At 40.1% G+C, this 25,661-nt stretch overlaps 1 protein-coding gene across 2 annotated transcripts in view; it reads left to right on the forward strand.

The window, feature by feature from the left end:
* Positions 1–25,661, forward strand: part of LOC124613908 (protein FAM50 homolog) — a 103,969-nt gene that overhangs the window by 36,655 nt on the left and 41,653 nt on the right. For both annotated transcript variants that reach the window (XR_006979652.1, XM_047142659.1), the window contains exons 3-4: positions 8,423–8,587; positions 21,472–21,672. Coding sequence is in view for 1 of the 2 variants with exons in the window: in XM_047142659.1 (XP_046998615.1) it covers positions 8,423–8,587; positions 21,472–21,672 (366 nt within the window). In the remaining variant the exon portion in view is untranslated. The remainder of the gene's footprint in view (positions 1–8,422; positions 8,588–21,471; positions 21,673–25,661) is intronic.

Raw genomic sequence — 25,661 nt, forward strand, 5'->3', positions numbered from 1 at the left:
TTCTAAACCCAGAACATGAGCAATTTATGCCATTATTTCAAATTTTACTGGCATGTTTGTGTTTGATATGTCTAACAGGGTAACACACGCTCAAAAAGACCGAGCTTAAAGATCAGTTTTCATATTTATTTTCTTTAATAGATTACAAATTATGCAATAACGACAGCAGAAATTATAATTATCCTCCAAAGAAGGGTGGAGAGAGTTCTTTAGCAATTTTATGCATAATTGGCTTTTCGTAGATAAGTCAAAGTGGCCGACGGAACATATATTCAACCACATAAGCCACAAAATGTTCGGTGCATATCAGTGAAATTTATAACAGTGCTTGTCAGAAATATTCAGCTGCTGCAATTTAAGCTGTGCTCCGGACAGTGGTTTACTGGCCAGGTAACCATTGCAGTGGCTGGGTGGTGTCTGGGGAGAGAACCCCCCTTTGGCGTGGGTGGTACCGTGATGGAAGATTCACACATGAAGCAAATTAAACTTCCTTATGTTGGCAGCCACAAGGCCCCAACATAAAAAGGAAAAGGTTATTACAGTGCAGAGACATATGACCCCACAATGTTTCCTTCCCTGCCTATACCATGGGAAGAGGGACAAGCCAGATGTCTGGATGCAAAATACTTCATCCAATTCTTGGTCTGTACTGGGACTTACGGGGATACTTTTACTGCTATGGAACTATATTTTTTTTTTATTTTTTTTTATTGCAGAATTGCATACAGATTTGGGGAAGTTGAATCTCTGGGGAAAATGCAAAATGGTTTGTTATTAATGAAAACTTCCTCTGCTGCCCAATCTACATCTCTTCAGGCATGCGATAGTCTAGGTGTCATAACTATGACTATTACCTCATACAAATCTGTGAACATGGTCTAAGGAGTCATCTTCCACAGAGATGGTACACTTGAAACAGACCAGGAACTCTGGATTAATGCCCAACGGCAAGGCATACATTTTATTAGACGTGTACAAACAGGACCCAATGATAATTGTACATATACAGGTGCCTTTATCTTGGGCATTGAAGGGACTGTCCTCCCGGAGACGGTTATGGTCATGGTGTAAAGGTGTGATGTGAAACCATGTGTCCCACCACCTATGAGTTGCTTCAGATGTTTATGCTTTGGCCATAAGTCATCCTGTTGCACGGGGGACCCAAAATGTGGAGATTGTGGATGATAACTCCACATAGGTAGTCCTTGTGAACATCCACCTTTGTATTCCAGCTGTTTGGAACATCACTCTCCACATTCGCCAATTTGCCCAGTTTTCAAGAAAGAACAGAAGTTCCAGAAACACTAATATCTACTGAGACATGGAAGAAATATGAATATCTACATCCTGTGGAAATGACAATCAGTTACACTAACATAATTACCATTGACTCCCTATCTCTACCTTCCCCAAATCAGATCTACCACCAATGTCTTCTCCCATGGTAACCATGGTAGCTTCTTCAGGAACCACTTCCTGCACCTTGCCAAGGAAACACTCTTCATTGGTGTTTTACCCATGAGAGGATTCCTTCTCAGGATCCCTCTCCTCAGCAACCCCTGGCCGAGAGGCCCGACGCAAACAGTGGCTGAGGGAATCACAGCCTGTAGTTCCCAGGGCTGTTCGCTCTTCATCTGTCCATAAGCTCAATGTAGATAGCCCCTTGAAAGAATGAACCTTGCCCACCAAAGGTTATGCAGAGAAAGAAGAAGAAGAAGAAATGGGTCAAGGCTTTTCTGGTGCCCACGGTGGTGCCAGATCCTCCCATGCAGTCAGATTGTGAGCTGATGTTTGTGGATGTGGTTCCTTCGCCACTGGTGACAGGCAGTGATCCTGATTCTTTCGCACTTAACGTGCCCACCAGCCATGTGATCATTCAGCGGAATTGTAATGTATACTGCTGTTACCGTTCGGAAGTACAACACCTAATTTCCTCTTATGTGGTTTGCATTGCACTCCAAGGAACACACTTCACTGTTGACCATTGTCCAATGCTCTGTGGTTGTCTTGCACTCTGTCAGATCCCCAGTGGTTCCGAGAGGTCATCTGGAGAGGCCTGTTGTTCGATTCGTACAGATGTCGTCAGTGAATGGATTCTCCTCTGTACGTCATTGGGGGACAATAGCAGTGCAGGTGCAAACAACCTCAGTGATTACGATTTGCATCATTTACCTAACTCCAGGCAGGCCACTTACCTATGTAACTGATGACATTAATCCAACAAAAGTCTCCTCCTTTCCTCTTTCTTGGGAACTTCAACTCTCACCACCTCTCATGGGGGAGTACCACTTCATCTAGTAGGGGCATCCTAATTTACCAGCTTCTCATAGACCACAATCTGTATCTCTTCTGTGATTGTTCTCCTACCCATTTCAGTGCCACCCATGGCACCTTTTCAGCTGCTGATCCAACAATCTCTTCCCCCAATCTTATGGCTTAGCGACATTGGTGACTTCATGATGACCTTTGTGACAGTGATGAGTTTCCAATGATCCTGTCGTTACCTTGCCACCATCAGACACACTGACTACCACATTAGACACTTCACAGAGCCAACTGGTTTTTGTATGGCTCTACTTATTACATTTGCTGTCTCTCTGTCTGATTGTATTGATGAGATTGTGTGAAATGTCTCAGATGTAATCATGCACACTTCACGAACTGCTGATCACATTGGTACAGCTCCTCCCCCCCCCCCCCTCCCCCTCCCCTTCCCCTTCCACTGTTAACCAGTGCTGTGGTGGACCAAAGTCATAGCAGTAGCTGTTCAGGGTCACTGACAAGCCCTGGACTGATTCAAATAACATCCTTTGCGGACCAACCTTATCACTTTTAAGTGACTTAATGCTAGGGCCCACTATTTAATCAAACACAGTAAGAAGAAATTCTGGGAGCACTATGTCTCTTGTCTGGAGACATATGCTTCTTCATCTCAATTGTGGGCTGAGCTCCTTTGTCTTATGGGCCACCAATGTGCAACAGCTGTTCTGTGTCTTGTTGCACAGAGTGGTCTTCATTCCTATTCATTGTTTCTTGCAGAACACCTTGCAACCCACTTTGCTGTTGCGTCAGTGTCCTTTTCCTATCTGTCTACCTGTCTACTGCAGAAGCAAGAAGTTAAAGACATCACTTCATGTTTCACTCCCCACCAAGCTGAAACCTAGAATGAACCTTTCAGACTGATAACTACTTCAGGCCCTTGCCTCATCCCACAACACAGCCACAAGCCCTGATTCAATTCACTGTCAGATGATTCACATGAATTTTACCGAATGGCAACATCTCTTCAGGGTCTTCGACTAGCGCCAAGGTGCCTCCTCCTCATAAAGATGAGATAGCGTAACTGTCCCAATCCTTAAGCCATGCTTGAAAGGTTGGTTGCCTGCAGATTATGCTGGATTCTCATGTCTCGGGGCTTTTTATCCCACTGTCAGAGTTGTTTCTGGGGGGGTGGGGGGGGGGGGGGGGTCGATCCACAATCAGCCCATCTGCTTAGGTTGAAAACAGCAATCCGACACACCTTATCACAGTCTTTCATGATCTGCATAAGGTGTATGACACTGCTTGGTGACGTTACATTCTCTTCACCCTCCATAACTGGGACTTCTGAGGCATCCTATCAATTTTTATTCATCAGTTTTTATCCCACTGGTTGTTCCTGGTTAGAGTTGGTACTGCACTCAGGTCCCCATGGATCCATGAGAAAGGTGTTCCAAAGTGCTGTGTGTTGAGTATCACTCTTTTCCTCATCATCATTAATGAGCTAGTGACTTCTTTTGGGCCGCAGATCACACCTGTGGTGTGTGTCGAAGATTTTTGCCTTTGGTACAGCTCCCACTTGGTAGCCTCGGCTAAATGCCAGCTCCAATAAGCCATACAGCAGGCCTCCGCATGGGCTCTTTCCTATGGTTTTCAGTTCTCTCCAACAAAAACATGGGTCATGCACTTCTGCCATTGTACCACAGTCCATCCTGACTCGGAACTCTACTTACGTACCCAGCGTCTGGAAGTTGTAGCATAGTCATCTTTCTAGGGCCTCCTTTTTGATAAAATGCTGACCTGTCTGCCCCGTATTTATCACCTAAAGATTAGCTGCATCTGGAAGCTTCCTTGTCCACCTATCTTGGGGTACAGATCATGCTATTCTTATCCATATTTACTGGGCCTTGGTTTCATCCCGACTGGTCTATGGTTGCCAGGTTTATAGCGTGATGGTTCCTGCAGCTTTAAAACTGTTAGACCCAGTCCACCACTGTGATGTGCATTTGGCCTTTTGGACTAGCCTCATGGACATGTCCTTGCCAAAGCTGGTATCTTTCCCCGTCAGATTCGACAGTGCCATCTCTTGATCTCCTATGCAATCACTATTTGATAATTCCGTGATCATCCCATGTACACTGTTCTCTTTGCATATAATGGGGTGTCATTGTCCTGATACCCATCTTCAGGTGGGATTACCAGTTGGAATGTGCCTTACTTCCCTCTGCCAAGATTTCCATCTCTCCTCCGTGGTCCATGCTCCCTGTGTTTTCTCACATACACCCCCTTGGATGGTGCCCAGACCACAGATTAGGACCAATCACTTCCAGAGTCCAAAAGTCTCAGTTGCCACCATAACCTTTCAGCATCTGTTTTGTCCTGTTCTTCGAGTGTTCTAGGATTCTCTTTACTATGTTTCAATATGTACTAACTCAATGAGCACTCTTCAGGGTATTGACCGACACTATTCTTGCCACCATTTGGTCTCCCCATTCATGACCACCCCACTGATCTTCATCATGCTGCCTGCTCAGTTGTTTTTCCCAACCATGTGGGTATACAGGGGATGAACTGGCTGACTGTTTGGTTGGAGGAGCACTTGCTCCCTGTTAGTGTTGCCAACTTCTGATGCAGATCTGCAGGTGTACTCGAGAACTGTGCTGAGTGGATGGAACATCTGGTGGGCTACTGCCCCATGCAATAAACTCCGCACAATCAAGGAGACTACAGCAGCATGGTGCTCCTCCTTTGGCTTCTCCCAGAAGGAATCCACAGTCCTGTGCCATCTCCCCATCAGTCATACAAGGTTAACCCATAGTTTTCTTTTGTGTAATTAGCCACTCTACATTGTGGTTGTGGAGTCTTACTGACAGAAGCTTAAATCTTAGTGGAATGCCCTCTCCAATAGACCCTTTGTGCTAAGTATGGACTTGTTCATTCATTGCATCTAATTGTTGTTGTTGTTGTGGTCTTCAGTCCTGAGACTGGTTTGATGCAGCTCTCCATGCTACTCTATCCTGTGCAAGCTTTTTCATCTCCCCGTACCTATTGCAACCTACATCCTTCTGAATCTGCTTAGTGTATTCATCTCTTGGTCTCCCCCTACGATTTTTACCCTCCACGCTTCCCTCCAATACTAAATTGGTGATCCCTTGATGCCTCAGAACATGTCCTACCAACCGATCCCTTCTTCTGGTCAAGTTGTGCCACAAACTTCTCTTCTCCCCAATCCTATTCAATACTTCCTCATTAGTTACGTGATCTACCCATCTAATCTTCAGCATTCTTCTGTAGCACCACATTTCGAAAGCTTCTATTCTCTTCTTGTCCAAACTATTTATCGTCCATGTTTCACTTCCATACATAATATTGGTGGATAATTCATGGATGGTTGAACTGGTTCTCAGTTTTCCCCAAGAAAGTGGCTTTTATTCGCAGTTATGATATTTTAATCTGTCTCCGGAGCAGGGGCAGAGTGGTTGGGGATGGGGCGTCTCCCACTATATGCTATCCTTTCATCCCTCTTTGACTCTCTTTTAATTGCTTTTAATTTAGATTAGGTTAGTGTCTTTTCTGCCGCACCCAATTGTCTGTTCTGGGTGTTGCACTTTGTTGAATGGTGGGTGTTCTTGATTGGAATGGATCAGGGGTGGGACAACTGTGGATGGGACGTTTCCTGTCATACGCAGAGCCCCAGGGACCCCACCTGGTGACTTCGCATGTTCTTCATCATGCTTTTATTCTTTTGATGGTCAAAAAGAGGTCTGTTAGGTTTTTAACCTTCTTGCTTTTATTGTTATGAATCGCCTGACTAGATCTTATAATCTCATCGCTGGACATGTCTACTTGCTGATGCATCACTCTTGGATTGAGGAACTGATGACCCTGTTGTTTGGTCCCTTACCCCCACCCTCCCCAACCAGCCAGCCAACCAACCAACCATCCTGCAGCACTGAGGAATCATCAGTCTGTTTGTGGTGGGAAGAGTGTGACGGGGGATGGGGGAATTGCAGAGGGTGACACATTGTGAGGCATCAAGGCATTGTCAGTTTGCTAGTAGAGTGAAGTTTACATTCATATATTAGACAAAATTGTCACCAAAGGCCTCCACTGAATTACTGTTAAAAATGTGAATTGTTGGGTGAAGGTATTGAAAATGCTCTGGATCTATGAGAGGCTTTGCTCCTAGTGAACTTTTCGACAATCCAGTAGAATGAGTGTTGATTAAAATTCTGTGTGATTGCTGCGGGAAAGATACCAACTCCACCTCTGTTTTATCCAAATTACTAGGCATGAGGCTAGCTCATTATCAATCATTTGAAAGTTAGAAAGATCAATTTAAGATTTAATTCCATTCTTTGTCATAAGTCTGAAGAAAGCCCATGTTAGGATGCAGCATTTAGTTCATTAAGACTATATTCCTTGTTCTTTATGATCTTTAAAGTTTAAAATTTACCATACAAAATCCATATTGAAGTTTCCAAGCAAAACAGTATGATTCTCAAACAATACATGGCTGACTCCTACCTCTTCATCATGTAACTCAGCTGATGCCCCTTCTTGATGTCAGTGAAAAATTACAACATTAAGAAATTCGGATTTCTTGTTTTCCTTCAGCTCATCTCCTGTACAAGTCTACTGTCCTCAGCAATGTTTCATATAACTTATTGATGGCTGTCATAGTTTTACTAGAGACCTAACTGCTAATGGAAAGTAAAAAATATAAATTATGTTGCTACAGAGAATGCAAAGAATTTCAGCACCTTCAGCCACATATGTATTGATTTTCCTTTTGTTCTGCAGACAGTGTCTGTTTTTTAATATAAAGTTCCTTTTAGAAACAATGCTATGTTCTAAAATATCACAGACGCATATGAAAAAGAAACCTTATTACTGTGGTTGTACACTAAAACATTCTGTATGTTAATACACACACCCCCCCCCCCCCCACCCCCACCCAAAAAAAGTTAACTATCTGTTTTAGCTTCTAGCTTCAATTAGGAGATTTTTATCTGCTATAAAGCCTTGATGGCCTAAGGGAGGTAATAGTTTGATATTACATACTGACAACATTTGAAAATTTGTGCTGGACTGGCACTCGAACCTGGATTTCCCGCATATCATGAGCAGTCGCCTTAACCAGTTTGGCTTGCTATGCATGCCTCGTGGGCTGACCCAACTTCCATATGTGAGGCTGTCTACATCCCCATATCATAGTCCCCTACATTCATCACTTAATGCTTGCAGCTTTACTCTGTACATCTGTGCACCAGTGAGAATGAGGCTGTGAGTAATCGAAACCCATGATGATATCATCTTGTGCATGCCTCAGCATCTCCCAGTCTGGCACAAATTATCTTATGTATGCACAAATTGTGTAAGTGGGATGTGTCCCATCTACATCTAACATAGGTGATGCCTAGATTTTAGCACTCAAAAATTTATTTCGAATTAACTTCGGATGACTGTCAATCATCATTAATGCCTGTTCATCCAGACTTGCAAGTAAATAAAATTACTTTTTTATTCACATATTGCAGTGACAGGTTGCAGTATTGCTGGTGTGCATTCAGTCATGCATCACAGGTGCTGCATTACCTACAAACCAGGCAACACAGTGAACACATGGCACTCGAGAAAGATCTACAATTGGCTGGTGGCTGGCCCCTACCATTTGACTCGTAAATATTGCGAGCCAAGACGGGCACAAGGCATAATGTCGTGGGTGTTAATACCTCATAGTCCCATTCTCAGTGGTGTGGAATGGTATAGGGATGTTCACAGTGTAACATAAGGAAGTTTGTGTCAGTCTGGGAGGCATGTATGGCTAACTAAAGTGGTAATGTGATAGCTCGCGATGAACAAGAAATCTGCTTTTGAGTTCCGGTCTTGCACAAATTTTCATTTCACTAATAGGTAGTATATCTACACCTAATACAACTGATGCCTAGATATTCACAGTCAGTGAATTTATTTTGAATTAAGTAATTTTAATTGGTGTGTATATATTGGTAAAGGATATTCATTGAAATAGATATACACAGTTGGCTTTAGTGTTTAAAAGACTGTGCATGTTTGTGTAAGTTGATTAGGTGTTTATCATATTGTGTTTACTTCTATGTTCTCTAAGCAATATGTATTGCCTTTTCATTTTACTTCACAGAGTTCCACAATTGGTTTGGTTACACTAAACGAGATGAAGGCTAAGCAAGAAAATATTGTCAAAGAGCGAGAACGAAAACTGGCACAGAAACAACTAGAAAAAGAACAAGAGAAACAAAGACAACTGGAGGCTAAACAAGCAGAAAAAAACAGACAGAAGCAACAGGTATGTTTATTACATTATCTCCTTATTTTTTATACTTATGTATGCATTATAAATATTAGACGGTGGAGCAGGTGAAGATAACCTTTCACAATATAGAGGAGCTGTTGAGTGATAGATAGGCACATGAATATGTCCTTGGATATGGTAACCCAGTCTACAAATGTGCATCCTTCTTCAGAGCACATGGACACACATGTTCACAGTCAACTACATTGTCACAGCAGTGCAGTGTTATTTTTATTATTTCAGCTTGGGTTAATTGTCTTGGCTTTTGCAGATGAGATGAGCAAGGAAGATGGAGAGTGGTGGAAAGGGACAGGAATCTGACAGTGGAGAGACCTCACCCTGATGTAGCTAAGCGCATTAGAGTGTTCCATATGGTGGAAGGGTGAGGGAGAGGGGTGAAGGATGCGAAAGCAGAAATTATTGAAGTGCAAAACTAGTTCAGTTGAGGCTTCAGCAACTACAGAACAGAAAATGGGACAAATCCCACTTACACAATTCAGACAAGCTTGTGTTGGGAGGAAGCTTCCAGATGACACAGTTTATGAAGCACCCATTGAAACTGACCATGTTGTCTGTAGTGAAATATTCTGCCCCTGCATTCACTTCATTTCTCTTCCTTCTCTTTTAATCCACATACTTCTCACACTGTGCACATCAGCTGTTGACTGTAGCTGGCACTCTGTTTACCATTGTACTATTTTTGACTGCCTTACCTCTCTGATGGCTCCCCATTCATCTTTGCCTCCTCTCATCCTCAAAACAGGCAGGTCTCTGTCACTCTGTGATCTGAATGACCTTTCCATACTTTTTTTAATTCTGTCAAAATATCCCTCTCTACTCCTTGAAGAAGGAAAGTTCTGAAAGCTGGAATACAGACACGTACTTTTATGCATGTCTATTAGCAGTGTTAAATGTTTCAGCTCCTGAAGGTAAGAAATATCCAGCAATTCTGTCTCATAATTTTGAAAGACATATTTTATAGTCCATGGCCACAAGCACACCCAATCTTATAAATTTCACCACAGAGACAGGGATTATTGACAATGATGCTGTTGCAGTGACTCTCCAGATGAAAGACAAAAATCTCATCAAGAAAGCTGGGAGAATGTATGTTTTGCTACAACTGATCACTTACATCTCACTTAAAAGACAAACAGATAACATAGTTCAAATCCAATAAACACAACATGAATGTTATCTTGTTAAATACATAAAAATGGTGTAATGAAGGATGGCAAGGACCCAACCTGTCTTGATGGTGCCATTAAGAGAATGTTGCAAAAATGGAAATTGTCACTTACCTGGAATGGGAGAAGATAACAGTCTGGTCATCCAGATACTAGATGACACTAGACATGCGTTTGGTAGAAAGTGGTTCAAATCCTTACCAGGCCATCCATGTTTATGTTTCTATGATTTCTCTAAATCGTTTAAGGGGAGTGCCAGGTTAGTTTATTTTAAAGGGTACAGCTGGTTTCATTCCCCAAATCTGAGTTTCTGCTTCATCTCTAATGCCCCACTGTTGATAGTACATAAAACCCCAGTCCTCTTCCCTTCCTTTAGCTTCCTTAGACAGCATGGGTTCGTTGTTATTGACAGATGCTTTTCCAGGAAGCACAACTACCTCTGTCTTCAATTTTTGGAGCATCAACACAGAAAAGCCTTGAATATCTGTGTTTGGAGGATACTCGTTCAAAATGCAATCGCTTGAGTGCCCATAGCTAAAGTCTAGGTCTGATACTACTTGTGGTTCTAATACACAAATCTGGTAATCTTAATCATAGTTGAGTAGTCTTTATGCAGATAAACTTCTTTTGATAAATTGAAATTCTGTGTACTCCACAACAAGAATAGAAAGACCTTTATTGAAGAAGTATCTTGACATGGAACACAGGCCCATGAACTTATAAATGGCTTGCACTAGCTGATCTTGTACAAACAACAACCATTTATGTAAAAATTTAAACTTAACTATTGGTGACATAATGTCTTTTGGCAAGCATCAATTTGCTGTTTAATTACTACCTGTTCGATTAAGATCTAAATCTATTTTATGTTTGTAACAGTACATGATGTTTGCAAAAGTCATCATATTGATGACTCCACACAAAAAATCTAAAAAAAATAAATAAGTGTAGAAGTGTCTCATTTGCCTCGACTAAAAGAATGTTAGTTTGTGCAAATTTCATTGCCCACAGACACACTCTTAACACTTTCTACTGACATTTATATAGTCATCTTACACTAATCTGAAGCTGACCTAAAAGCCTAATATAACTATCCAGTGACACAATATAATCTGAATCCAATGTGTGTATCTGCTTCTCAGATCGTACCCATGATATCAATGCAATATATTGGTGGACTTTTACCCTGTGGAGTGTTAATCCTCTGTAAAGTTGATATAAAATTTGAAACCTTCCATCCAATTTGTTGGAGATCAGACAGATATTAAAGCTAAAGAAAAAAGACCAAAAACGGAAATATTAAATTCTTCATTGGTGCCCACAAATGAGTGTGCTAATAGCAGATAGTAAGTTTAGCTTTCAACTTTGAAGCTGTATTTGTACCAGGGTAAGCGAGATCCAAAGGACTTATTACATAAATAGTTGCTGTCAATGAGGCCAAGGTTCATTATTATACCCCATAAAACCAAGCTGGCAGTTTTCCTTTCAAATAACATACCAAGCAAGGTGTAGCAGTGCTAAGGCACTGGACTTGCATTCAGGAAGAGTAGGTTTCGAACCCACATCTGGCCATCCTAACTTGGGTTTACCATGGTTTCCAAGGTGAATGAATGCTGGGCTCTTTCCATTGGAAATGCTGTGGCTTTTTTTAAATACAAAATCCAATAGATGTAATACAGGTGTGGGTCTAATAATGAATAATAAAATAGGAATGTGAGTAAGCCACTGTGAACAGCACAATTAACACATTACCGTAACCAACACAGGCACGAAACCAACACCCACAGTAGTAGTACAAGTTTATATTCTAACCAGCTCCACATATGAAGAAAAAATTGAAAGGTTTTATGTTTAAAGAAATGAAATTACTCAGATAGTTAAGGGAGAAGAAAGTATAATTGTGATGTGGAACTGGAATTCGATAGTATGAAAAGGAAGAGAAGTTTAAATAGCAGTAGAATACGGACTGGGGAAAGAAATTATTGAAGAAACTGTCAGGCAGGATTATGCACACAGCACAGTTTAATCATCTCTTAACACTTGATTTAAGAATCGTAAGAGAAGTTTGTATATGTGGAAGAGTGCTAGAGAAAGATTTCAGGTTAGTTGTATAATGATAAGACAGATTTTGGAATCTTAAATTTTAAGACGTTTCCAGAGGCAGATATGGACTCTGACCGTAATTTATTAGTTATAAATTATAGATAAAACTGAAGAAACTGCAAAATGATAGAAAAATAAGGAGTGGGACCTGCATGATTTGAAAGAAGCAAAACTTTCAAGTGGGACATTAAATGATTGGCTACAACAGGGGAAAGGAATACAGTAGAAGACAATCACTTTTGAGAGGTGAAATAGTGAAGGTAGCAGAGGATCACATAGGTAAAAAGACTGTCCTAGCAGAAACCTTTGGATATCAAAGAAGGCACTAAATTTAATTGGTGAAAGGAGAAAATATAAAACAGCAGCAAATGAAGCAGGTGAAAAGGGGATAAAACGAATAAAAAATGAGATTGACAGTAAGTACAAAATGGCTAGAGGGCAAACGCAAGGCTATATAAGCATATATAACTAGAGGAAAAGATGGATATTGCCAATAGGAAATTAAAGCGACCTTTGGAGAAAAGAGAATCACCTGGATGAATAGCAAGAACTCAAATGGAAGACCAGTAATAAGAAAGAAGGGAAAGGTGAAAGATGTAAGGAATATAGAGAGCGGCTATACAAGGAAAATGAACTTAATGGCAACATTATAGAAAGGGAATAGGGAGTAGATGAAGATGAGGTGGATGATATGATACTGGGAGAAGAATTTGTCAAGACAATGAAAGACCTAAGTGGAAACAGCGTCCCTGGAGTAGACAACGTTCCCTCGAATTATTAAGATCCGTGGAAGAGGCAGCCATAAAAAAAAATTGTTCCACCTGGTGTACAAGATGTAGGAGACAGGCAATATACCCTCAGATTTCAAGAAAAATATAATAATTCAAATTCCAAAGAAGGGAAGTGCTGAGAGGTGCAAATTTTATTGAACTGACAGTTTAATAATTCATGGTTCGAAAATATGACACAAATTATTTACAGAAGAATGGAAAAACAGGTAGAAGCTGACCTTGGGGAAGATCTGTTAGGGTTCCAGAGAAATATAGGAAAACGCAAGGCAACACTGACTGTACGACTTGTCTTAGAAGATGGGTTAAAGAAAGGCAAACCTGTTCATTGAGCAGGCAGTAAAGGAAACAAAGAAATGAAAACCCTAAGGTTTTCCTTTGACATTGCAGTTCTGCCAGGGGCAGAAAAAGACTTAGACAAGCAGTTGAATGTAATGGAAAGTGTCTTGAAAGGAGGGCATAAGATGAATACCAGCAAAATCAAAGCAAGGTAATGGAATGTGGTCAAGTTAAATCAGGCAGTGCTGAGGGAATTAGAATGGGAAATGAGACACTAAAAGCGGTAGAAGAGTTTTGCTATTTGTGCAGCAAAATAACTTAAGATGGCCAAAGTCGAGAGCTATAAAACACAGTTGGGCTATAACAAGGAAAGCACTTCTGAAAAAGAGAGATTTATTAATGTATGTATAAATTTAAGCATTAGGAAGGCTGTTCTGAAGGTATTTGTCTGGAGTGTAGCCTTATATGGAAGTGTGGACAGTAAGCAGTTCAGGCAATAAGGGAATAGAACCGTTTGAAATGTGGTACTAAAGAAGATTACTGAAGATTGGATGAGTAGATTCAATAACAGATGAAGAGCTAGTGAATAGGAAAAAAATTATATTCATATGCTGTTTACTGAATTAAAAAAAGAAATTTATGCCACAACTTGACTAAAAGAAGAGATCAATTGTTATGACACGTCCTGAGACATCAAGGAATTGTAAATTTAGTAATGAAGGAAATGTGTGGGGTAAAAATTGCAGAGGGGGACCAAGAGATGAATACAGTAATCAGGTCAAATGGATGTAGGTTACAGTAGTTATTTGGAGTTGAAGAGGCTTGCTTGGGTTATAATATGTGGAGAGCCACATCAAACCCATTTTCAGACTGAAACCAACAACAACAACAACAAACAAGAAAAAATTGCATCCTGATAATCATTGTAAGTATTGTGTAGAGATGTGGTATCTGTCTGAGGAAGTATCTCACGGGAAATTCATGTGTCCAGTCCTCCAGTACTGCTATTATCTCTCAGATGCGTATAGTCTGACTGACTGAAGAAACTTAAGAAGTTGATGGAAGAGTGAATTAGTTTGATATCTTCGTCTCTTAGGCTGGGATTAGAGTATTAGAGAGATGGAAACTTGTACATTGTTCCCAATCAGCTTCCATTATACTGTTTATTTAGGACTTAACTAGTGTTACGAGTTCATCTCATATTCTAAAATAAGATCAGTTGTTGCTAAGCCATGACAATTGTGACATTTGAGAATGAAAGGCAAATTTATGAAGCTCCTCTCTCTCTCTCTCTCTCTCTCTCTCTCTCTCTCTCTCTCTCTCTCTCTCTCTCTCTCTCTCCCCCCCCCCCCTCCCTCCCTCCCTCCCTCCCACTCTCTCTATCCTTGTAGTGGATACTGACTCGCCCTGACCCTATGAACTAAAGCACACCAATTTCTTCCATCCTGCAGTCTGGTTTTATTTGCTGTGATACTGATCTATTCATTGTCTTTGTGATCCATGGGACTGTAAGGAGTTTTGTCCAACGCCACAAGTCAAAAGTGTCTACTCTGTGCCATTCGCCCTTTTGTATGGTCTTTGTCTCACATCTGTATATCTCAACTGGAGAAATCATAGCCCTGACTATACAGATCTTTGTTGTTGAAGTTATGGCTCTACTCCTAAAACACTATGAAGGTTGGACATTGCCTTTCTGCCAAATAAACAAGCATCTCTTGAGTTCGTGGCTGCAGTCACCATCAGCAGAAATCTGGGAGCTGAGACAATTGAACATAGAACTGCCTCCATTGTTTCTCCTCTTGTATGTCATAAAATGGTAGGCGTAGTTGCCATAATTTTTGTTTTTGTAACATTCAGCATTAGACTGGCTTTTGGACTTTCTTCTCCATCTTTATCAAGAGAATCTTGAACTCTTCTTCACTTTCTACCATCAGTATGGTATCATCTGCATATCTAAAGTTATTTATATTTATTCTACTTATTTTAATTCCAATTTCTTCTTCATTAACTTGTGAAAATGTGCAGTGTTGCCATACTCCTTTCTGAATCTCACTGTGGCTTCTTTGTCAGGAGATATGTCATAACTGAACAGTGTAATGGTGGCTGTTTGGAGATAATTTATATCAAGTTTCCAAATTTAACCAGCCGAGGGACCCACTTTCAAGTTCAGTGGTTTGATGTATAATATCCTACAACACAGATTTCAGTCAACTATGATGGGATATTTTGTAAACAGCCAGTTGTGCAGATCCTAATAATGTACCGCCCTCCTTTAAAAATGAATTCTGCAGATACTGTAATTTTAAAATTTGATACATTAGAATACGAACAGGCCTGTGAATGGAAAAAGAATAAAATAGAAAAGCAGGCAAGAGATATCGGTATGAGATACTGTGCACATACTCCATGTTAAGGATTCCACAATGGAAATGTATTTGGAGAAGCAGCTTGATTTAAGAATTTATGTTGCAGTTTACATTACTCATTTGACTTCAGTGTAAGGACACTCTTATTTTCAAAACAATTAAGTTAGTCATCATAATTATACATGAGACAATGTGAATACTGTCATGCTTATGGTCAAAAGAATGAAATTGTGTGTAGTAGAGAGTATTTACAAATTTCTGTGCTTGCCTCTAAGACTAGGAATGACGTAATTTCTCACTGAAAAACTTGTCTGATCCTACTTATCAAACTGTACTGGCTTGCTACAAAAAAACATGACTAAATCAGGGGTAGGCAATTTTTTTTTTTTTACCTCATGTTCACTTTTGTACCTCTTCTAGCAGTAACATTTTTAACCTTCCACCAGTTCTACAGTAACTTTATGTTATCAAATTTATAAAGCAGAGTTGGAGAAAGTTAAAGCATATAATAATAATTACTTACCAAAGACTTCATGTCAGAATTTTATGAAAACCTTGTGACAACGAGTGACAGCCATGGCAGGTAGAGATGATGAGCTGATCTCTTGGCGGGTCTCAACAGGGTTTATGCACTGGCTGCCAGGAACACAGTCTAATGCCTTCTCCTTACTTTGCTGCCAGGAACGCCGTTAAACGCCATCTCCTTACTCTAGCACAGAGTCATGTGACTTTAATAATGTCAGTGTTTTTTGCTTTCTTTGTTTATTCGTTCACTTGGTTACTCAGCAGAAGACTTGATTTCATATGCTTTCGTGTTAGCGAGCACATTATTTTTTTCTTATTGTTGTGTTGAATGTGAAGACTTGGTGTTCAACAAAATAAATTGTTATTCCAAGCCACACATTCGTTCTCATCAAATTCTTGATGTGACTAGAACACAATATCGAGTTCGCAAGTGTAACAACTGGCAGGTTTGCGACACTGATGACCCTGATGTGGTCACAGCTGGAGAAAATAACCGAGCAACATGGAAGAATTGCAGCAAACATCCAAGAACTGGAAATTATTGAAGTGACAGACAGACCAACAATATCAAGATTTGCAGTACAGCTACCCCCATTTTGGCGACACAACCCGGAACTATGGTTCCTGCAAGTGAAAGCAAGATTCCTCTGTGCTGTAGTAACCACTGATTCCAATAAATTCGCAGTTGTAGGTTAGTCAGCTGGACCACTGCTATAAAACCGAGGTTCAAGGGATTATAACTTCACCTCCGTATACAGACTTGTATGCGAAGCGAAAGACCAAGAGAGTGTTCACATCACAAGGGAACAAGTGTGGCAGTTTCTCATGCACGATGCCATAGTGAACCTGGCGAACCAAATTCCAGACACAGTCATACCAACCTCCTGCCATGGAACTATGATGGCATGTAATAGCACCTGGGTAGTAACACAAATATGATAAGCCTATTAAATGAGGTACATGTGCTGAGCAAGCAGATGGGACAACTACTCTCCTAGCAGAACACTCGAGGACAATTCCACAGAAGATCGAGAAGTCATTCCCCAACGAGCTCCCCAGCAGCCAAAAGTTCAACTTGTGTTGGAACCACAAGAAGTTTGCAGGCAAGGTACACAACTGTACCTCACTGTGTACCTGCATCAGTGGTACACTACAGGTGGAATGTAAACGACATGCGGAAGCAATTGCTTTGGATAGTCAGGCATTGTCCTAGTGCTTTTTTAACCTGGGTTCCAACCTAAGTGTTTTGCCACAGACCCAGTTGTACAAATTCCAACCAACCACCTTGTTTTGTCTTTCCATGGCTAATAAGTCAACCATTGCGAAATGTGGAATGTAGCACACTGAGTTGAACCTGGGACTATAATTTGCCTTGGCATGGAATTTCACTGTTAGTCAGAACTGATTTTTAGTGCATTATTGGCTGCTGACAGAATTCACCAACACTCTTCTAATAGACAATGTCACTGGACTATTTGCTGATGGGTTCTGTCATAGCAATGCAGTATAAGGTGCCCAATTGATCCACTCACAGGGTGACTGGTTTGCCAAACTTCTAGAACAGTTTCTAGGTATCATGAGGCCTCCTTATATCAAGACTATCGCAGGTCCTGTGACTTCATGCCTGCTCTATGTGTCAACTCTAATTGATATATGGTTGCATAGGTGGAATTTAACACCATGTTGAAGGAAGGCGTCATTCGCCTGCCTAGTGAACCTTGGTCATCAACCCTACATTTATTATCAAACAAGAACGATGCATGGTGACCGTGTGGTGATTACTCCATCCTGAGTACTAGGACAGTATTGGATTGCTACCCTGTTCCTCTATTGAGAGAGAGTAATTACACAGTATGTGGGAAAAAGGTGTCATACACACCTATTTCTGTAGCTGAAAGAGAGATTCCGAAAACGGCTATTATAATGTCATTTGGCCTATTTAAGATCATGTTTATGATGTTCAGATTGAGAAATGCTTCCCAGATTCAGTTTTACAAGGCTTGCAGTATTGCTTTGTATTTCTTGATGATATACTCATTTTTTCAGCAACTCCAGAGGAACATGAACTACACGAGACTGAGGCACTATGACCTAAGTGGGTAGTCCCACACCCACCTAGAGATGTCTGTTTATGTGTGTACTGTGCGAATTTTGAACTTTGTGTGGTAACTTTGAAGAACTTACTGAGGCACGTGACATATGACACCTTGGTTGAGCGTGTGAAGTCATTAGTAGTCTGTGATGTAAAGTGAGAGACTTGTTTGTTTCAAGAATGTGGAGGCTGCCCTGGAAAGGGATGACTGTCTTTACAGACACTTGGCCTGGAAGACGTAGCAGATAGCTCTGCAGAAATTCCAAATGCGACATGGGAGGAAAATAAACTAATTAAGAAAACTGTTGCCTTTGAAAGTTTCATTGATGAACTTTGTAAATGGTGAGTGAAAGCAGTAACACATCAACATTTACAGAAATTGTAACAACAACACATTCCTGGGGTGAAAGGGTGTGTACAGGCTGAACAACTATGTTTAGTGCTTCACTGTGATTTTGCTGAGAATTGGTCTGTAATTCTCCCACAATAAGTACAAGGGTATCATTGGAGTAATGGCCAGGTTTCAGTTTTTACAGGAGTGACATATTTTCAAAACAAGACCGCAAGTGTTGCAGTTGTAAGGACATGACACAGCACATGGTTTGCTAGCGATGTGCAAAATTCTTCAACTGCAAACAGGGGCAGAGAAGATCATCATCATTTCTAAGGGTGTTCTCAGTCATTTTAAAACTGGTTAGCAGCTGCTTGAATTGAGTAAGTCACTTGTGCCAACTGACTGGGTATACAGAGCTACTGGTCAGGGGAAGGGGCCTTGCGATGGTGTAGGTCATAGGAGACCTGCTGAAGCTCCATGCTACAAAACATAATCTTTCCAAACCAAATACAGCTGCGATTCAGAATGCTGAGGATTTTATGACAGTCGTGGAATCTTACACATCCACAATCCTCATTCTTTTGTCTAAAGAGGAAATCAAAGAATTCTGTGAGCAGAAAAAAGAAGACTGGTCCAAACAAACTACTCCTGTGAAAGGAATTCAGAAGACACGTTTTTGGACTCAAAGTGAAGGGCGAACTTATATTTACTTTAAAGAGCAAGAAAGAAGAAATTTCATTTCTTTGGCCAGCACCTCAGAAACAACAGGATAATATTCAGATTTACAACCTGAGAAGGGGGATGTTTGTTGCATGTGTGTATGACTGTGACTGGTGGATTGCAGAGATTATAGACGCTAGGTATGAGTTAAACAAAACTGTAGTGAACTTTATGCTACCACATGGACCAGCTGCTGGAAATAGGTTTCCAGATGAAGGACAGCAACAATGCCATCAGTGCTCACTTCCTGTTCACAATGTTTTGAAGATTGTAAGTGCCCCAGTTCCTATTAGTTCAACAGGAAGGCATCACTCTATATCAAAGGAAGATACTGAAGCAGTGGAACACAGTTTTAGTTCATTGATGGGCTAATTTCAGTACAAGACAGAGTGCACAGAAGTTGTATAAATTGAAACCTTTAAGTCTGTGGACCATTCACACTCATTTTGGAACCACCTAAAATGCTTGAAAAATGAGTCTCTTACTCAATTTTCAAAACTAAAATTATGCTAAATAAGGCTAGGTTTTGATTTTTATGAGCCTGTAATGTACCAGTTCAAACTAGAAGTGAAAGCTCTCCTTTTCAGGGAATGTAGAACTATATGATACTAATAAACAGAAAAAAATTAAAATTTTATGGATTGGCATTTTTGAAAAAAAAAATTTTTTTCCATAAAATAAGTTCAGAACATTATAGTAGAAGAACTTTGACAGATAAATGCGAATGGAGGATTTCTTTGTAATCATAAAGTAATTATCTTTCAAATAAAAAAACAATAAAATATCTAGAATTGTTCCAGAGATGCAGCATTAAAAAAAAAAAAAAACCAAAATTCGCATCTTCAAAATGGTATGTGCAATGTCATCTTTGGACGGCTGTATCTTGGAGCAGAAATTTTTTTGGAGAAAACAAAAAAGTACATGTTCCTTACTTAGTCCCTCATCTTAACATATGCTAAAGTCAGTAACATCCGAGGCTATAAAGGTAAAATTTTTTCCTAGCCTGCCTGAATCAATATGGACTATGGCGGCATGATTCGTGAATGACACTCCGGTTATCAGCCGAGGATGACACTATGCTTTCCCCTATGGGCTGTCTAGCTATGATGAGTGACAGCCATGGCAGACATTAGAAAGTCAACTGATTGCTTGGCAGACATCAACAGGGTTCACACACAGGACAATGGTTCAAACCCATGTCTAGCCTTCCTGATTTAGGTTTTCCATGATTTCTCCAAATCACTTCAGGCAAATGCTAGGATGGTTTCTTTGAAAGGGCATGGCCAACTTCCTTCCACATCCTTCCCTAATCCGATGGGCCAATGACCTCACAGTTCTGTCCCTTCCCCCAAATCAACCAACCAACCAACCAATAGTTCATGCACTGCCCACCAGGAGTTCTGCAAAACACCTTCTCCTGGCTACAGTGCAGATTTCTGTGACTTTAATATTGTTGGTGTTTTTGGCATTCCTGGTTTAAACTTTCACTAGGTTAGTCAGCAAAAGCCTTGATTGCATATGCTTTTGTGTTAGCGAGTAAATCAGTTTTTCTGGTTATATGTTGAATGTGAAGGCATGATATTTAACAAAATAAAGTGTTACTCCAAGCCATAGATTTGTTTGCTCTGTGACTAGAACACAATATTGAGTTTGCATGCCAGCCGCTGTGGTCTAGCGGTTCTAGGCGTTCAGTCCGGAACCGCGCGACTGCTACAGTCACAGGTTCAAATCCTGCCTCGGGCATGGATGTGTGTGGTGTCCTTAGGTTAGTTAGGTTTAAGTAGTTCTAAGTTCTAGGGGACTGATGACCACAGATGTTAAGTCCCATAGTGCTCAGAGCCATTTTTGAGTTTGCATATCCAACAACTCACATATGTGTCACAACATAATGGAAATATGTTAAACTACCGACTCCCTGCCGCCCACTGTGAAATCTGGAACGCCCACTAGTGTTGGTAAGGACCAGGTTGACTACCACTGCTCTAAATAATGTTGACGAAGTGTTTGACATTGGACATCCATGTTCATGTTTAAATAATACTTTGAAGTGAAGAAAACTACAGAAAATGTAATGTACAGTGGCTGAAATGGGATTTTTGGTGCATATCTCCAGATTCTAAGTCAAGTTTTTTATCATTTCGCTATGTACCAGTATTTTGATAGAGGGGAAAACTTAGCAAAGTAAAAAAGTATAGTAGAAAATGGTTAATTTGATCCTTACGCTTTTAAAATGTACTTGAGCTCTATGGTATTGGGTGTAGAGGTATAATGAATTTGATCTTGTTTTCATGAGTAGGTTACAGGTGCTGGTAGTATGTAACAATAATAGGGGAATATTAAAACTATAGCTTGTGAAGCTTGGAGTATAAATGAAAGTTACTTGTGCTTCTACTTGAAAGTTAGGTTACATTTCGTAGTCTTTGAAGCTAACGTTATAGTGACTGAGATACTGTGTAATAATAGCAATGTGTGTATTTGTTTCAGATTCAGTCCTTGTCCTTCAGTCTTGAGGAAGAAGAGGAAAATGATGATGATGATTTAAGCCACACCAGTGACTCAGCCGAAGAGAAGTTTGAGCCTCCTGTGAAAAAGAAAATCAGAAAAAATCCTGATGTTGATACAAGTTTTTTGCCGGACCGTGAAAGAGAAGACGAGGAGAACCGATTACGAGAAGAGCTCAGGCAGGTATATTACTATGGTGTCTATGCTCATTGTGCACAAAGAATAATTTTAGAGCCACCAGTGTGCTATTGCTGGTGTGAACTGTTGTAATGAAATGCAAATGCAGCATTTTGTTGTGGACAGCAAACACACAGATTAGAGAGTAAAGTACAACCATGAAATACAATAGTTTATACAAGTAAAGTACATAAAGTATCTGAGAGTATGTTGGTTAGCCCTATGGAGAGGATGGCTGATGACAAAATCCTTAAGCGAGTAATGAAGGCCAGATTGTTTCCCACCACAAGGAAAGGCCAACCCAAGAGCCAGGTGCCTGGACAGTGTGTTGATTATTTTACCAAGATGGAAATCTAAGGATGGAAGGGGGAAAAAACAGAGAAGAGATGCACAGAGACAAATTTTTGAGGTGTCCGATGACCATCAAGAGCTGTAGTGCCAAAGAAGAAGAAGAAATGTATAATTGCTGATGTAAACTGTTGTAATGAAATACCAGTGCTGACATTTTGTTATGGACAGCAAATCTACAGGTTTGTGAGACATATAAGGCCTAGGGCATACTGTTAATGTCCCATGCATCATGACTGTAATGGCAGTTGACATGATCTAGAGAGCAAACAGTTTTAAGAGAATGACATGAATATGTGTTAAAGCCTGTATTTTCTGTGGAATGGAATTTTTAGGGGATCAGAACATGAACTATAGACTGATGAAGTAAAACTATTGCCCACTACAATATTTCGTGCCAACTGATGGCGTTGTGGGCACATGATGCTGTAAGGAAAGTGTATAAACATTGCAGATATGAATGAGGAATCGTTCAAGTGATGATACAGGTCACAAGTGGTGAAATCCACTGTCATAAGCAACTCTGACAAAGGGCAGATTCTTACAGCCTGGCACCTGGGAATGAGTATCACAGAATCAGTGAAGCTGGTCAGCTGTTTCCATTCTACTGTCTTGAGCATCTGTGGAAAATGGTAGAAGTATGGCGAAACCACAAATAAGTGGCAAGGTGTTATATGTCAATCCATGTGGATGTCGGAGGCTTGCCCACTCTGTAAAGCAGGATAGCAGGTGATCTGTGGCAGATCTGACAATAGAGTTCAGGCACAACCATTCCAAAGTGCACCATTCAGTGCATACTGTTGAACATGGTGCCTTGCGACAGACAGTGCCTGTGTGTTCCCATGTTGACCCAATGACTTGACCACAGATATATGTGAACATGTCATCTAGCAGGGTGAATCTTGTTTGTTGTTGCACCACGTCAGTGTTTGTGTCTATATATGCATTCATCCAGATGAACAGCCACTTGAAACATATTCCACACCAAAAACACAGTTGATGGGGGCAGTATTATGCTGTGGCAGACATTCACCTGGGATTCCATGAAATCTGTGATAGTAATCAAAGGCACCATGATAACAGTGGATTATGTGAACGTTAATGTGGACCACCTGCATCCTTTCATGCTTGATGTCTTCCCTGATGTTGATAGAATTTTCCAGGAGGATAACTGTCAGAGTCACAAGGCCAGAATTGTGTTACAGTCATTTGAGGCCTATGATAGTAAACGTACCTTCATGTCTTGCTCATCAAATTTGCGTAATCAGCACAAACTCTAAAAGAAAATTTAATCATCCTGTGTTCATATTACATTTGTTGCTTGAAATAGTGTTTCTTCCCAAGTAGAAATAAATCTCTACTGATCCAATGTTTCTGTAGTTGTTGTCACCAATGTGATTTAAAGTATTGAAATGGTAAAGAGTTTAATGTCCTGTGGTTTTATAATTCTCTTTAGGTTTAGTTTTGAAAGGAATTGGCTACTGTCCATTGTTATTCCGCTCTAGGAGTGATGGCTATTGTTTTCAAAGGTGCTTCATGCAGACTAATTAGTTTTTTAATCCTAGTCGGTTTTAAGTATTTCATGCCTGAAAATGTGTTACAATGCATTAATATACTCTACTTAAAAGTAATTATTCATGGCTACTGTCCAGTTCTCACTTGGTTAATACTTGGGTGGTTACATAATTAGGCAGAATCTAGAAGCTAATTTTGTAGTAGTACATCCTGGATGGCACATTCCACTGATGTGCATGGGACATTCTTACACCTTGGAATTAAATTTAATCCTTTCTTAATATTTATAGTGTTAAACTGAAGTCTGTATTACTTCTAGATCTGTCAATGACTCAATATCCAAGGCAAAATGCTGCATCCTCCCTAACAATAAGTCTTCAAACCATTCGTAAATTATGTCTGATATTCAGTATGATCATAGTTTTGTTAATAAGTGTTGATATGTTACTGAGTCACACTTTCCAGAAGACAAGAAGTGCTGCATGTGCATGATGGCCTTGGTCCACGGCTTTCAGGATGCCCTGTTAGAAGAATACAAGATCAGTTTCACATGAAACCTGTTTCCGAAATCAAAGCAACCATTCTGTTCAGTGTGCCTCATTATGTTTAACATATGTACTAAGCTTCTCCAATAGATGGATGCCAACAATGTTGGATAGTAGTTTGGTGTGTCATTTTAGCTACACTTCTTGTAGATGTGTGTGACCTATGCTTTCATCCAAGTAGTAGGTTCAGTTTTTTGTTCAAGTACCTGTGATATATTATTGTTAAGGGAGGAACAAATTCTGCATAGAGTCTGATAGTAATTTCATCATGCCAAGGGACCTCGTTCAGTTATAGTAATTTCAGCTGTTTTTCAGTGTAACTGACACTAATATCTACATCACTCCTCTTTGTAGTGGAACCAGAATTAAAGTGGGGCAGCACTCCTTGATCTTCCTCTGCAAAGAAACATTTGAAAATTCATTTCTGTTTCTGTTTTGTCACCCTCAGTTTCAGATCAGGTATAATACATGAGTTCTGCACACTAACACTTTTAATATATTCCTGGCTTTTCTTGTGGAGTTGTAACAAGTCTTTTGATAACATTCTGCTACCATAGTCATTTAAGGCTTTACACATTGCTGTTTTGACATCCATACTCTTTCCATTTATCATCTCTGTACGTTGAGCTCTTTGTTTTGTTTTACACATAATATGTAGTAGTTGTGTTTCTTTATAAGTTTATTTACGGAAACTATACCGTAGTGGCTGTCTTCTGTCTTGATCTTTTACGTTGTCATCATCATCATCATCATCATCATCATCACCATCACCATCTACAATGATGACTTCAGTCTTAAGGCACATTTAATACAGCTCTCCACGACAGTCTGTGCTGTGAAAGCCTCTTCATCTGTAATAACTATCACAATCTTCATCTATTTAAACCTGCTTGCTGCTGCGCATGGAAATTGTTACACCTTCAGGCCGTGGTCTCCTCCTACAATTTTTATCCTCCACACTTCCTTCCATGACCAATTTACAATTCCTTGGTGCCACAGGATATGTCATGTCAACCAATCCCTTCTTTTAGTCAAGATGTGCCATCAGTTTCTTTTTTCCCCAATTTGATTCAGTACTTCTTAATTTTTTACTCACTCTTCCCATCTAATCTTCAGCATTCTTCTATAGCACCCATTTCAGAAGCTTTTACTCTTTTCTTGTCTGAACTACTTGTTGCTCACATTTCATTTCCATAAAAGACTACACTCCAGGCAAATACCTTCAGAAAATACTACCTCAAACTTAAATTTATAGTAGATGTTAACAAATTCCTCATTTCCAGAAATGCTTTTCTTGCTATTGTCACTCTTTCATTTTGTATCCTCTCTCCTTCAACCATCATCAGGTATTTTGCTTCCCAAATAGCAAAACTCATGTACTACTTTTAGCATCTCATTTCCTACTGTTATTCCCACAGTATCAACTGATTTAATTTGACTACATTCCATTACTCTTGTATCACTTTTGTTGATGTTCATCTCAAAACATCTTTTCAAAACACTATGCATTCCGTTCAACTGCTCCCACAAATCATTTTCTGTCTGTAACAGTATCACAGTGTCATCAGCAAACCTTAAAGTTTTTAT

This window comes from Schistocerca americana, chromosome 4 (assembly GCF_021461395.2).
Source record: "Schistocerca americana isolate TAMUIC-IGC-003095 chromosome 4, iqSchAmer2.1, whole genome shotgun sequence".
Classification (NCBI taxonomy): Eukaryota; Metazoa; Arthropoda; class Insecta; order Orthoptera; family Acrididae; genus Schistocerca; species Schistocerca americana.